The 11,551-nt window shown below is 50.1% G+C and overlaps 2 protein-coding genes across 2 annotated transcripts in view; both read left to right on the top strand.

The window, feature by feature from the left end:
- The window catches only part of LOC119092737 (protein ABHD14B), a 21,472-nt gene extending 14,342 nt beyond the window's left edge, over window positions 1-7,130 (top strand). The window contains exons 3-6 of the mRNA XM_037215714.1: window positions 2,979-3,221; window positions 3,612-3,786; window positions 4,327-4,565; window positions 6,189-7,130. Coding sequence (XP_037071609.1) covers window positions 2,979-3,221; window positions 3,612-3,786; window positions 4,327-4,565; window positions 6,189-6,389 — 858 coding nt within the window. The 3' untranslated portion in view covers window positions 6,390-7,130. The remainder of the gene's footprint in view (window positions 1-2,978; window positions 3,222-3,611; window positions 3,787-4,326; window positions 4,566-6,188) is intronic.
- A 929-nt stretch (window positions 7,131-8,059) lies between these two features.
- Window positions 8,060-11,259, top strand: LOC119092668 (V-type proton ATPase 16 kDa proteolipid subunit). Its single transcript, XM_037215636.1, has 3 exons — window positions 8,060-8,261; window positions 9,971-10,160; window positions 10,602-11,259. Exons 1-3 carry the CDS (start codon window positions 8,186-8,188, stop codon window positions 10,807-10,809), a joined length of 474 nt encoding a protein of 157 aa, XP_037071531.1. The 5' UTR covers window positions 8,060-8,185; the 3' UTR covers window positions 10,810-11,259.
- Window positions 11,260-11,551: the final 292 nt, after the last annotated feature.

Here is an 11,551-nt window from a genome sequence, read left to right as displayed (position 1 = left end):
AGTTTCCGATTGCAGCTTGTGCGTGAGCCTACCTATTAAGAGGATTCGCATGCTTTGAGTTCGGGTCGTGATGTCTTCGCCGTTGTTAAGTCGCTGGAGCAGGTAAAGGATTTCATAATGGCGGGCAGGATGAAGGAAGTTTTCATTTAGATACCTCCGCGCGATATTTATTGCACGCTAATATAATGGCGTGGCATGTATTTAATCCACTTATACTTACGTGTCCATCTCGATTTTTAATCGCCAACATTGCTACGTGCATATTTTTGCCTGTTAGTATTTCATAGGAGCAAGTGCCCCCGGTGCTCCTAACTCCTCTCCCCCCTCTAGGAAATATCCCTGAAGAGCTGCGTCAAATAAGAAGGGCATGTCACGTTTTGTGTGAGATGTGGTTTTACTAACTTCACCAGAACTCGCGCACAAGCGTTGAACTTTTGCGGGTCTCGGATGTTGTGCGGAAGGCCCCCAAGTCTTGAAAGTTACAGCGGACGTGTTCCTACGTCCCTCACGGCATCACCATCCCTGGCCGGGACCAGGGGGGACCGGAGCACAGTTTTGAGGGCTGGCCCGAAGTGCTCGTCGTGTAGTAAAGGTGCCTGATTTCCTGATGTAAAGAAGCATGATGAGAAAGCCTTACATCTACAAAATTCCTCCCTTTTTGCAAATTAGGGAAGCACTACTGCCCCTCTTTGTTCTCCCTGAAAGGGAACCGCATTAGTTCAGATTCGGCGTTTTTCGAAACCAATATGCTGCATAAAGGAATTTGGAAACAATCCACCCTATATGGTATATTCTCGCCGCGGTCATATTGACGCGCCAAAGACATGTAGAATGCACCGGAACCAATGTTCTGTTTGGGTGCATTCAAAGATATACCCCGGGCACGCAGGAGGGTAGGCGTTAATAATGTTTACCGGGATTGGTGGGGTTATCACGTAATGCAATGCAACTGAAAACTTACCTGCGTCCTGATCCTGCACTCCAATGCGTTGCTTGAGAACCAATCAGTGTTGTGCTGCCAGGATAAGTGCCTTTACAGAAAATATTAAGCCCTTCCCCATTAAATGTGTTCCTTTTTGGATCCTTCAGAGCGCCTGTCAGTTCATTGGGTCTAAGAATAAACATGGCTTGTATATGAACATTGAGTTGGTGTATGTGACTTGCAGAGGTGTAGATCAATGTAGCTTTGAAATAAATTAACTTATGAGGGCAACCATTAAGTAAACAGTGTCATGGGAGTCCAGCCATTTTTAGGTATAATGTCATGGGAGTCCAGCCATTTTTAGGTATAAATAGCTATATATATATTTAGATGCATGTGTGTGCATGCATGTGTGGCCTCCTATAGGTGGCTGAATATGATGCATGTGTAGCTGCTTATGTATATGCTGAAATATGAAGTTGAGTAAAACATTAAGTTAGTAAAACATTGGCAAGTTAGCAAGATAACAGCAATAGCATTGCCTGCTACCTTCTCAGATGTTGGGTGTGCCTGACTCAGGCAGCCTGAGGAAGGCTTGTATGCATTGTGTATGTGTCACAGGTATATTTTGTAGTTAAAATAATATACTTAAACAAACATACTTAAAAATGATATACTTCAATTTCAATACAGTTTGGCTCATGCATTTTTTTGACAGACAGATGATGACTTACTATCAATCTATATAGAATGTACCTGGTTGACTGATAACAGGCACCAATTTTACATAGAACCATGATATGGGTTAAGTGGAGTTCTGGACATTTAGATCTTAGGAGTGATCTCCCCAAGTATTGTGGTGGCTCATGAAAGTGGGCAACTCTTGTGTAGTTATGATGCAGCACAATTATGCTGTAGGTATAATTGTCAATTTAAATCATCTTAATTATTCAGGTTTACAATAAGACTGTGGTCAATGAGCTATAGCTGATCCTCTACTAAGCTACTTTTCTCACAAAGTTGACATTCTTATGCTATCACCATTATTATGTGGTACTATCCTCCTAGTTAATACCAGCATGTTAAGCTTTCCAGTGTGAGACCAACAGTTCAATAATAAGCATAACATTTGCAGTAAAGGTTTAAGGTAGGCATATCTGGAAATATCAGCAATAAAATTGCTAAGATTGTAATGAGTTTTGGAATGGATACTATGCACCTGTTTGGAAACTGTGGATATTTTTCTGATGATAACATTTACAGTGGTCAGCACTACACACCCATTAAATTTCCATGGTCAATAGTAGAGGCCATTTTGTCAAGGTCCATTTTGTAAGTAGTGATGCTTGTCATTTCCAGTCCATGGTAGACCCATATAATAATTGCAAGGCTGGTTATGGAGCCCAATTCTGTCTGTTCACACTCATGTGGTTAGTTTCACTCCATTTTGAAGTTACAGTACTCAGGCTTTCATGTTGTGATCTGCTCCATTTGCTGAGATCTGACATGAGCCACTTAAAATCATAGTAAGCTGGGCAGGTCCATGCTTTTCCCATGGCAGCATGTGGCCATCTATCTGTATGCCTATTGACTTACACTTCTGTCATTACGATTGTCAGCTTTACCTTGCAAGAGAATATGTCAATCTTGCGTCGCTGCAACGCCACATTGTCAAAATCTGGATGCGGTTTTGACCTGTGTTCTTCAGGATTTGTAACAAGTAGGTCAAGGTGTTAAGGAATGGGAAGGTGAAATAGTAATTTTGCATTGTTGCAGGGAAAGCTTCACTGATGAGACAACTCATGCACAAATGGTCAACAATATATCCCGCACAGCTTTTAAAAAAACGGCACTTGTTTTTGCCGGAAACTGTATAAACCTGTGATCAGTGGCTGCAAAGCAATAAGCTTCCACAAAGCGTGGTGGCCGAACCAAGCCACGCCCCTGAGTTTGAAAAAAGTAATGTTCAGTTCATGTAAGACTCGCTCGGTTATGCACTTTAGGTGATGCAGCTATCTAAGTGTGGCGTTTCCATCTAAGCAGTACCATTCCACAGGCGCAGTTCTCGTTTCCGCCACGCACGATCATCAAGGGCAACAGCTTATATGAGCGCCTTCTGGCTGCCGGGAAAAAGTCGCCCATCATCATGGCTGGCGTGAATGACGGCGTGGCGTCGTCGGGACGCGTTGAGTCTCGGGCTGGCGCCGCTAGGAGCGCTGCCATCGACCTCACTGTTGGCCAGCTGCCCAGCCTCAGTGTGGACGAGATTACGGTGAAAACCGGAGAAGTCTCGGTTCAGGTGAGTGCTTGTTAACTAATTTTAATGTTTCGTGACTTCCTCTACCCCATGAAATTTGGAGATTTTGTACCAAGTGGTGTACATGCGGCAAAGCACTGCGCTTTTAAACAGCAGCGCGGAGAAGAACATCGCGAGCATTGATATCTACCTGATCTGATTGAGTTGTGCGCGTTCTGGGCACGAAACTGTTGCCCATATCTCCTTATCTGTCTGGTAGCAGGATGAGGATTGACAAGAGAAACGGTTTCGGAGGACCACGGAAGGGCTCATCCGCCAACAAGCGGCCGATCACGGCGCTGGGTCTCACCCTCGCTGCAGCTCCGACCGCACGCCCCCGTCGAGGCCCATGCCGGTGGCTGATGGGCCTCGTCTGACCTCTTCCTCCTGCAGGGTGTGGACGTGCACTACGCGGTGGCACTGCCCGAGGCGCCGCCGGCGGACGGCTTGACATTCCTGCTGCTGCACGGCTCCCGCTTCTCGTCGGCCACGTGGCAGGAGATGAAGACGCTGCGCACGCTGGCTGCGCTCGGCTACACGGCCGTGGCCATCGACCTGCCTGGCGCCGGTACGGCGCATGCGCAGGCCCGGTCGGGACGTGCGGTGCCGCCGTCACTGCATTAGTTACTGCCATGTCCAGTACAAGTATCCAAAAGGATGTGTCTTGTATTCACTTATTGTTGCCTTGTTGTGTTCGTCGTTGTTGTCCCTTAGTGTCGTTGCTGTGCTGTCTTGTGGTCCCAGCATGTGCTGCCACGTGGCTGAACCATCCTCACGTCTATACAAGGGTGCGGAAACTCACTGCAAATGTGGAAGAGGGACAGAAACGTCTCGCAAATGCGTCTCGATCACACAATGCGATAATATCATTGTTTAATCATTCTCCATGATGTGAGAGCAACCGCGCCAGATCCTGTGTGGTAGTGCCGGCCATGGCGGATTGCGAGGTGTTTCACCACTCGCCCATCCATCCCGATCCCACCCGTCCGGACGAGCCTCACGCTGTGCACTCTGCAGTGCGTGAGTCGGTGCTGCGTGTGTCCGCCGCCTCGCCTCTGCCCTCCATTGCACGCGCCGCCGCGTGTCACGCCGCCCTTCTCGCCGGCAGGCTTCTCCAAATCGCGGTCGCGCGGCAGCCTGCCGGCCGACGCCAGCCGCGCCGGCTTCCTGGCGGCCGTGCGCAGCGCGCTGGGCCTGAGCGGGCGCACAGTGCTCGTGTCGCCCTCGCTGTCGGGCGAGTTCTCGCTGCCGCTGCTGGCCGAGCAGCCCGGCTGGCTGGCCGGCTTCGTGCCCGTGGCGCCGGTCGGCACCGAGAAGCTTTCAGCTGAGCAGCTGCGCGCCATCCGGGTACGCGGCCGACCGTCTGCGGGCCGGCCGTCACCCGCCGGCCGCGACGGTGGCGCCGTCGTGCGGCCGCGGCGGGCGCCGTCGTCGTCATAAGGGCTTTATGACGCTCTCAGCTGCTGAGACTGTATGGCGTCGCCTGTCTCTCACCGTGGCAGGAAGGGCGGGCACCGCGGGGTATCGAACCCCTGGTTTCCCAGACACGCAGTGGTGAATGCAGACGCTTTAACCACTACACTGTTTCCACCCCCACGGTTGGCACCCGTAGTGGTTGTTGGGGTGGGACCTGTGGAATGGGTGGTGGAACCTTATCGTCGTGTGGCCTGGACGACAGCTCGATTTCCAAGTGCATCGTGGTGCAATACGCCGCCAGTTGGGACGGAAACCGGCGAGTGGGTATTTTTACTTCCGGTACTGTAATCTGTCTCGGTCGGGTGTGTACCATGACTCTGTAAGCTCTAATGCCTGTTGTGGCTGTTTAACTGTCAAAGTAATGTTTCACATTTGAAGATATTGTGGCAGGCATGAGATAAGACGGAACAAGCTCACTTGTGACTATTGGTACGCCTTTCACTGCAAAAGACCGTTCTAGATAACGCGGTGTTACTAGTCAGTTAATATGACCCTCGAAACGTCATCGTTTGATTAAGCCATGGCACAGTTTTGTGGCGTCAGAGTCGCTGTCAGACTAGCCCTGTCAGAATTGCGAATTTTGGCGTTGGCTGACCTACTTATAGTACTTCAATTCGCCGCAAGGTGTTTCGTGAATTATAAGCAAAAAACGACCATTGTGATGTACGCGTGTTTTGGCCCTTTCTCGTGGTGTTCTTTTATATTTTTCCGTGATAGCGTGTTTTTTACTTGTATTTGCATTCTTCTGTCGGGCGCTTTTCTTAAGCTATTCGATTCCCAGTCTCATGTCTGTTACGATTAGTAGATCTGCCCAAAAGTCTGTGTTATGCACACAAGTCACGAAACGCCTTTCGAGATTTGCATTTAACGCGTTAGGCTTGTTGAAAGCTAACTGGTGTCCTATGATGCGACAATGCGTGCTGCCGCAATTCAGGCACGGAAAGATCATTGGCCTTGCGTTTGTTGACCTTGAACACAATATGGCCTTGGAGGAGGCGGAATTCTTGTGACGTTTTTTCGACGTCATGCATCTCTGGGTGCTTTTAAACTAGGTGTCGCGAAAAATATGTACAAGTTCGCATGCGCCTAGCTTAGAAACGAAAGGATTTGAAGCGTTAAAAAGAGCATGGCTGTGAACTGCATGGAAGGATTTGAGAAAATGTCTGTCTCATTTCAAACCCCATACAAAAGTGGAACGATCCTTATCACTACACCTGCAAAAGTTGCTCGCCAAACTGCTGAGCAAAAAATCGTTTGCGTTAACATATGTGTGGGCATTCGATTAGCTTGCAAAAAATCGGCCTTTAGCCATAGCCCTCACGCACGGTGGCTGCAACGTGTCGGTGCATGCCATTCGTCGTCGAGTCACTGACCGTCCGTGTGTGGCGATGTCGGCTATTCCCGGGTAGGGTCCGCTGCCGCGTGCGGTCCGCCAGCCGCCTGACGCCGCCGCATGTAACCCGCCGGCCGCCTGACGCCACCCCGTGCCGGCAGGTGCCGACCGCCATCGTGTACGGCTCAGAAGACCGCGGCCTGGGCGCCGCGTCGCAGCGCGCGCTCTCGGCCATCCCGACGTCGACGGTGGCGGTGATCCCCGGCGGCGGGCACCCGGCGTACCTGCACGACCCGGCGCTCTGGCACCGCGTGCTGCACAACTTCGCCCAGAGCCTGGCGCAGCTGGCCGCCCAGGCGTGAGGGCGCTCGGCCGCGCTGGTCACGCGGCCGGCGGTCGCGGCGTGCGCTGTGGCGATTGGTGGAGCTCTCGGCGTGGTCGGCATCGCGCCTGGCGCCCGGCGCCCGGGGGTGATGCGTAACCTGGTTTTCCCGGCGCCTGGCCCGGTCGCAGTGTTTTATGAGGGGTAGTGATTTTGATGACCGGCGTGCCTCGGCGATGGCTCTATTTTAGTGATGCTTGTGTGGGGCGCGTGGCTTTGTTACGAGTGTGTTTGCGTGTGACTGACCTGATAGGTGGCCTTACGGTTCCCTAAGTCACCCTGCTCACGTGTCTTTGGTTTTTAGATGCGTTTTGCAGTGAGGCTGAGTGAATGATCATCATTTCATGTTCTCTCGCTTTGAGGGATAAGTTCATTCTGTTGGATGCGCCTGATTTTGTTGATGGTTTGTATCCTTTGTAATTTGCATGACTTGGTATAGACGATTAATTTATGATACAATCTTAGCTATAAAGTGGGAATTGTGACATTCGCCTGATGCTGCATGGTTTGCACATCACTCATTCCAGCTGGTTTAAGTGACGTCCTCATAGCGTGTCCCACATGGTATACGTCTTCAGTACTAGTGTTTGTTCTGCGCTTTCTGTGAACGCGAAGATAACGTGATGCGAAGAAGTCCCGCACGCAGTCTGTTATTACATGAGCATAGGGTGGTGAATGTAGTGTTGATCCGTAGTCGTTCATAAATACGCATCCAATTGGTGATGGTTGTTTGATTTCGTCTTACAGATCAATATTTGTTTAGTATCTGGTCGGAAATTGACATACTATGATCTAAATGTTGGGACTTGTGTCCCATGCAATCACATGAATATCATTACTTGCAACGCAAGCGATTTAATCCGTCTGAACGCGATCTGGAGATTATGGTTGATGAGACGGACTGCCCCGCGCGTGATTTGTACAAAACGCGCACTGATCAGGTTCGGTGGCGGGGCGCCACCACAGCTCGGTGGTGTTTCAAATAAGCTGCAGGTTCCAGTTGGTTTTTGGAGGGAGGGGGCAAACCTTGGCGGAACAGGAGTCGACACTGTTGTCAGGTGTGGTCACGAGGCATCTGGGAAGGGAAGACATGACCCTTCCTGTCGGTCACGCTGCCTCCAATCTCTCGGACGACTTCATCAGCATCGGGCCGGACCGCGCAAATTTGGGTGAACCGCGCAGGTTTAGGCCGTACTGGAAACTGTCGGAAAGCCGGTTGTATCACAAATTGACCTAAATAAGGCTTCTGGACTTCAAAACTAGCTTCAACAGCCGAAAAAATTCGATTCAGAAAAAAGAAAGTTTCGTAGCGTTTGCTTACGCTACTTCTTCGCAGTTTTTTACGGGTATGTCGGTGAAGTTTGACGAAAGCTGTTGGGAGAAAACAGGGAACAAGGCTAAACCCAAGACGGCATGCTAAACATAGGCCTAATTAGGGTGGCTTCCCTTACGCAATCGCATAAACTAGCTAACGTTAGTCCTCTTTACCGTAGTAAATCCCACTTTCCTAGTCAAGTTTTGTGACGTCAGAGGACGTCATCGGCACGGTGCTGAGTGACAGGGTCTCTGATTGGTTTATGGAGGACGAAACTTGGGCCGTTGACGAATCAAAACCGCTGGAACAAATACATCCCGTCGCCGACTATTGAGTGTCACAAGACTCGGCCATCTCCCGACAGCACCGGCTGGGAAGTGGCTGTGTCGTGCCCCGTGCTGGCTGCCTGTAGGTTGGGTCGTTAAAGACACGTCACATAAAGTATTTCCAAGACCTACAACATGTCGACTGACGAAAGACCAATCTATGGCCCCTTTTTCGGCGTCATGGGAGCTGCTTCAGCCATGGTGTTCAGTGGTAAGGACCGCCGTATGTGAACTTGCCTATTGTTCGTCCCTGCCGTTAGCCTGTGGCCGGAGAAGTGGTGCTTGGATCTTTCCTTTCAGTTGAAGACATTGTGCAGAGTTTGTGGTATAATTGGGCAATGTTTGTGAATTGCTTTGTGTGAATTAGGGAATGTTTGCATGGATTGCAGTCACATTGGATAATAGGGTAAGGTGCCTAGGCAATGTGGATCCTCTGGCTTGGCCAGATGTGGCCCTCAATAAAGCTCTGAAATAGGAATTTGCATTTCCTCAGGCTCACCTTGACTCATCTTGCTTCTTGTTTGGCCATGCCTTAATGTTTGTCCAATCTAATTGAGCAGTCTTCCCTCCCCTGTGGTGTCACCTGATTGATGTTGTAACCTACTAAGCTAGGGATCAGGGTGAACAGTTCTCAGCTGTGTGATTTGACAAGGAGCTTGCACATTTTGGGGAACCAAAGCTGGCACCTAGATGTGAAGGTCGCATGTTAGAATGGGCATCACAGAAATAATGCTAGTTGGGACAAGCTTAAAATGTTGGGCAGTGATTCTGTTATGTGCTGTATGGCTTAATTGTGATGGGGATGTGATCTATTGTAAGTTATCCTGAAATGTTGATGTAATTAAGAGTGGAAGGCCCACATATTAGGGACATCATTTTGATATATCAAACATCTTTCTGACAGCCCTGTCATGCTTTGTGAGCTGGGGGTTAGTGATATATCGTTAGTGCAAAATCTGATGAAGTTTGGTTCCTTGACTGCATAATTAACTGAATAAAGCATAGCAGCATGTCAGGCTGCTGTTCTGGGTCTCTTAACATTCAAGATGAGTGCTGAAATATTTTTTAGCAGTCATTTGGCAGAGCCTGTGGACCATCTGTTCTGAGAGAAGGCCATCTTAAGTTATTCTGTGAAACAATTGAAAAATGATCATTTTTAGGATGGTTCTGAGATAAGACATTGTAATAAGTGATATGCAGACAGGATGTGAAGACCATGATATCTAGCACCATATCAGGGCAGTTCCATTTCAACAGCAAGTGTTGAGACAGCATGAGAGAATATTTCCTGTATCATATAATGCTGAGGGATGCCGCTCTGTGGCAGTTATGATATCTCACAGGCCAGTTGGCATCTAAACAAGAACGGCAAAATGTTAAGAGGCCCCATGACACACCTTTATATATATATATATATATATATATATATATATATATATATATATATATGTCTAACTGTTGTTCATGAGTTCATGTTCAAGTTACAATCACTAGTCATGATCAATGAGGAAAATAGAATATGGTAAGACTACACAAGACTGTGGGTGAAGTGAGAACATTGTTTTGGAACTTTGAGCAGCTCCTCTGTTTGTCTCTCCTTTCCTGCAGCAATTGAAAGTGCTGATAGGTTCAGGGATTTTATCCCCTGGACAGGTCTAAAAAGCAAATACAAGAGAAAATGTTGTTATGTGGCATAAAAATGATCCCCTCCCCACACCCTGTGGGGGATGACTGCGCCCCCCGAACTTTGCTCTTGTGTTCTGTCAATGATGTGAAGTCCTGCTCACAGTGTACAAACCGTGCTAGGTGCCCCTGATTGTCTGAGGGATCCATGACTGTCTGTGCCAGCCCAGTATCAGGTGACAGAGTTTTATGATGTGTGCTGCCAGTCATTGCTGACCCTGATGTGGGTTTTTGCAGCGATGGGCGCCGCATATGGCACAGCCAAGTCGGGCACTGGCATCGCGGCCATGTCGGTGATGCGGCCCGAGCTCATCATGAAGTCCATCATCCCCGTGGTGATGGCTGGTATCCTCGCCATCTATGGTCTGGTGGTGGCCGTGCTTATCGCTGGTGGCATTACCAAGCCAGCCACCTACGAGCTCTTCTCGTGAGTTCTGCGTCCCGGTACCCGTACACTGGTTGGCCAGCATGTGCTCAAAGGGGCTGTGGACCGTGAGACATTCCGAGAAGGATGGATGACACTGATGCACGCAAAATGTCGGAGATTCAGTGAGTCCTCCTTGGGGCATGAAGCATCAATGCCACTTCACTGTGTTCAAGGTCTCAGCGATGTTGTATTATGTTCAAGGTCTCAACAAATGCTGTCCTTTTAGAGTCATTGTTGACACCAGCTCATGAATGTTCGAGCCGTTTAACGTGATGCAGGAGTGTCACGTGGCGCAGCAGTGTCACGTGGCGCAGAAGTGTCCCGTGATGCAGGAGTGTCATGTGGCGCAGGCGTGTCACGTGACGCAGCGCGACTGTGTCCAGTCGGAAGCTGGCTGGCTCCCTTGACACTGCAGATGAGATGACCACGTCTCCTCCACAGCGGGTTCGTGCACTTTGGCGCCGGCCTGTCGGTCGGTCTGAGCGGGCTGGCGGCCGGCTTCGCCATCGGCATCGTGGGCGACGCGGGCGTGCGCGGCACGGCGCAGCAGCCGCGCCTCTTCGTCGGCATGATCCTCATCCTCATTTTCGCCGAGGTGCTCGGCCTGTACGGCCTCATCGTGGCCATCTTCCTCTACATCAAGGCGTAATGGGTGGCCGCGCGACCACCCCGCCCCCGCCTATATTCCATGTGATGCTGCTCTGAAGCGAGCTGCGTCGTCCGCCGCCACATTCCTAGCGGCGGCGCGCCGGACCGGCCGGCACCGAGCACGCCGCCGCAGGTGGAGCACGCGACTGTGGCGTGCGCCGGCCGGCCCCAGCCCGGGCCGCGTGCCGTTTTGATCATTTGTAGGGTGGTGCCAGTGCGAGGGTCAACCGAGCCGGGGTGTGCAGACGTGTGCAGGTGTGCGCGTGAGTGTGGTGCTACATGCTGCACGTCAAATATCATTGTAATTATTGTCCGCGTTAGGGAATTTGCCATTGATCTTTCCATTGGCTGAGCTACCTAGAGCTTTGTCGTACACATGGCGCCTGTAGTATGATGGCCTGCACAGGAAACGAATTGTGAGAAAGTTGAATAATAAATCCTGGAGAATATACCGCCGACCAGCCATACCACCAGTACACGGTGAATTGAAGGTACCGGACAACTTCCCAAAGGAGAAATGCATTAAATGGCATTTAAAATAAGCAGCGCCTCAGTGAAGACGCCTTCAAAAGTCGACGCACACCATGCTGACTTCTTAGATCCAAAATAAGCGATAGTAAAAAGTCAAGGGCTAAGCTATGCACGGGAAATTACGTAAGCTTGTCGCATGCACCAGCAGCTCATGCAAGCCGTGATGGATTAGCTCGCGGGGGTCACGTCTACGGAAACCGGGGCTTTCGTGA

Source organism: Pollicipes pollicipes, unplaced genomic scaffold (assembly GCF_011947565.3).
Source record: "Pollicipes pollicipes isolate AB1234 unplaced genomic scaffold, Ppol_2.1 Scaffold_3447;HRSCAF=4054_pilon_pilon_pilon, whole genome shotgun sequence".
In the NCBI taxonomy this organism is placed as follows: domain Eukaryota; kingdom Metazoa; phylum Arthropoda; class Thecostraca; order Pollicipedomorpha; family Pollicipedidae; genus Pollicipes; species Pollicipes pollicipes.
The sequence above is the reverse complement of the archived record's forward strand: the minus strand, read 5'-3'. Positions and strand labels throughout refer to the sequence as shown.

Coding starts and splice junctions, on each gene's coding strand:
- LOC119092668 (XM_037215636.1), top strand. CDS start 8,186: ATGTCGACTGACGAAAGACCAATCTATGGCCCCTTTTTCGGCGTCATG. Junction 8,262..9,970: donor TTCAGCCATGGTGTTCAGTG/GTAAGGACCGCC, acceptor GGGTTTTTGCAG/CGATGGGCGCCGCATATGGC. Junction 10,161..10,601: donor GCCACCTACGAGCTCTTCTC/GTGAGTTCTGCG, acceptor TCTCCTCCACAG/CGGGTTCGTGCACTTTGGCG.